This window comes from Suricata suricatta, chromosome 5 (assembly GCF_006229205.1).
Source record: "Suricata suricatta isolate VVHF042 chromosome 5, meerkat_22Aug2017_6uvM2_HiC, whole genome shotgun sequence".
Classification (NCBI taxonomy): Eukaryota; Metazoa; Chordata; class Mammalia; order Carnivora; family Herpestidae; genus Suricata; species Suricata suricatta.
In genome coordinates, this window is record NC_043704.1 from 15,916,053 (window position 1) to 15,919,232 (window position 3,180).

The 3,180-nt window shown below is 37.5% G+C and overlaps 1 protein-coding gene across 1 annotated transcript; it reads right to left on the reverse strand.

The window, feature by feature from the left end:
* Window positions 1-1,971: 1,971 nt before the first annotated feature.
* LOC115292946 (keratin-associated protein 15-1) lies at window positions 1,972-2,436 on the reverse strand. The gene has a single exon (XM_029940884.1). It carries the CDS (start codon window positions 2,422-2,424, stop codon window positions 1,972-1,974), a length of 453 nt encoding a protein of 150 aa, XP_029796744.1. The 5' UTR covers window positions 2,425-2,436.
* Window positions 2,437-3,180: the final 744 nt, after the last annotated feature.

A 3,180-nucleotide genomic window follows, 5' to 3' on the forward strand; every position in this document is an offset into this window, starting at 1 on the left:
AGAAATACGATGATGATAAATTGCATAAGGTGGGAAAATAGATTAAAAATTATCTTGGAAAATGCGTTCTCTGAACATTGCTTTCTGCCCTAGTACATTTCATGGGCACAGCTAGACCTGAGCTGTGTTCTCAGTAGTACTATGCTGGAGAGTGTGGGGTGATCAGTAGCAGAAAAGAAATTATTCTCATGAATACACATAGAGGTGTATTAAGAGGTTTCAGTGTTCAAGTGAGCAATCACAAAACTGCTAGAAACCTCTCTTACGAATTAGACATAAGAATCTGAGAAAATTATCTTTAAAAACTATGAATTTTATAAAATGAGGAAGATTTCTTATAAGTAAAATTTTAATTTGCTCTTGCTTAAAGTCTTGTGTACTAATTTAAGCTATTTCTTTTATGAAATAGATATGTCAGCTCATACTTTCAAGAAAATGGAGATTGCGGTGGTTAACTTTTTAAAATGTTTATTTATTTATTTTGAGAGGGGGTGAAGGGGCAGTAAAAGAGGGAGAGAGAGGATCACAAGATGACTCCATGGTGTCAGCACAGAGCCTGACTTGGGACTCCATCTCAAAAACTGTGAGATCATGGCCTGACCTGAAACCAAGAGTCATATGCTTAACCAACTAAGCCACCCAGGCACCCAACCAATAAATCTCTTTTATGGCAAACCTTATTTGGCAGCTCTTTATCAAAAAACTACAATTAACACATTGGATCAGCAGCAGGATTTATTTTTTAAGCTTTATTTTTATTTTTGACAGAGAGAGAAAAAAATGTGAGTGGGGGAGGGGCAGAGAGAGAAGAAGACACAGAATCTGAAGCAGGCTCCAGGCTCTGAGCTGTCAACACATAGCCTGATGTGGGGCTTGAACCCATAAACTGTGAGATCATGACCTGAGCCAAAGTCAGATGTTTAACTGACTGAGCCACCCAGGCACCCCAAGATTTATTTTTTTAATGTGAAGTGATAACTTACTCTTTGGATTGTCAGTAATGAGTTTTATGTGATTTCCTTACATTTTTTTGAAACCGTTGTTCTTTTAATTACTATTGAAACTTAATTTTTTGTCCCCATTATTGCACATGCTACATGATGGTGAGATAGAATTGTATGTGTGTGAACTTCATGAAGGCACAGAATGTATGCCTTTGTTCAGCACATCTGGTCTATAATCAGAAATCAATAAATCATTTTTCAATGAAAGTCTAACTAAAAACAACATTTTCTAAAGCAATTAGATGAACAAATTCACCTATGAGAGAGCATAAACACTTTAACATGCAATATATGCCTCATATTTGAATTATTCTTTATTTTTTTTTAATTTTTTCCATAATATTTTATTGTCAAATTGTTTTCCATACAACACCCAGTGCTCTTCCCCACAAGTGCCCTCCTCCGTCACCACCAACCTCTTTTCCCCCCTCCCCTTCCCCTTCAACTCTCAGTTCATTTTCAGCATTCAATAGTCTCTCAAGAATTATTCTTTAAATTCCTTGTTCTCTACTGAGTAACTTATGAATAAAACATATGAAACAAAGAAAACAAAATGAAGCAAATAGGTGCTTACCTAATGAAGACAGTTAAAGGTACAGGATGCATTCAATACATGTAGCATATAAATTTAAAAAAATGGAATGCCATAATTCATGGTAGAAAAAAATTTTTATTTTAAATTACCAATTTTATTTGAGATTTAAGTGAAAGAATTCCAAGAGGAAAATCTTAGAAAGAAAATAACAGAAGGGATTCTACGTATTGACATAAGAATGAAAATTCAAGCTATAGCTCATATGTCTGATTTAGCACAAAAGGTCACTTTGTCCACAGAGAATCACATACTTCTGGGAGGACTGTGACAACAAGTCCTGCTGAGGAGATGGTCAGTGATTACAGCTATTGGACAGGCTGCGTTTGAAAATTTCCTAAGTTACAGACATAACCATGAGATAATGGAGGATATTCAGTAAGTTGACCCCAAAAAGGGAGAACTAAAGGCTGGTTGGTAACACGTTGACTGACAACTCCTGGAAGAAAAGTAAGTGGGACGACAGAACCTGGACCCACAGCCCAAGGACTGGAAACCAGTGCTTCCACAACCAAAAGACCCAAGGCCAATGTTTCCACATCCCAGAGATCCAGTGTAATTTGATTGGCAGGGACTGAAGAAGATGGAATTCTCTGGACGGAAGCAGGATGTCTGGTAGGATCTAGCCCCAGTACAGGATGTCCAGCGGCTGGTGGGCTCACAGCAGGTCTCCTGGTAGCCGCCAAAGCGAGAGGAGCCCAGCTGGCAGGTGCTGGGAGAGTTGACTACAGTGCTGGGGTATAAAGAGCCATAGGTGGAAACTGGGTACCCCAGGTAACCTCCAAGAGAGTGGGAGGAGAAGTTTCCAGAACTGCAGTTGTAGTGCATGTTGGGAGTTCTGAGGTCAGCTGAGTTGCAGAGAGATTTGATGAATGTGATTGTTACCTTCTACTGGATGCTTATATACCCAAGCAATGGGATAGTATCATGTGCCCATTTTACTAAGAATGCTTAATTAGACTCCTGTCAAAATGAAATACATTAACCATCAAAGCTCTTTTTTATGAACACAGACTTTTAAATGAAAGAATTCATTAGTTTTTCAAAGTGATTGTTCATGAGGTAAAAATGTCACCTCTCATTCATCTAGCTTGGGTAGATTAATGTAATTGTATGGTATTGTCCCTATAAGTGGTGTTTTATTCATCCTATCCCTCAAGATATTGTATCGAATGGGTAACACAGTGAGAATTTTTCCATGTTTAATGGTCTCAAAAAAGTACTTTGTAGTCTGGAAGGGATATTTATTTTGTTCTAAGTTTACGAACCCAAATGAGAACAGAGGGGGAAAAAAAAGATCCATACTGTTTCCTTTCCCAAATCTGGTGGACCTTGTAAGAAATAACCCCTAAGTATTCCTAATTGATAGAAAAGCTAAATGAATATCATACACACTTGGATTTTGGTATTCTTACAACACAAGTACCCAGGCTGCTTTTGTGTGTATAAGTATTTGATTTAAAAACAAAGGGTCCAATATTTGCAGGAGTACTTTGAATTACATTGTAAAAATACTGAAGTCAAGGAATCCGTGCCCTGAAGTTGACTTGCTTCTTGTTAGAGTCATCGATAAATTACCAAAAA

Excerpts from the sequence above, each read along its gene's own strand:
- LOC115292946 (XM_029940884.1), bottom strand. The coding sequence starts at position 2,424 with ATGCACTACAACTGCAGTTCTGGAAACTTCTCCTCCCACTCTCTTGGA.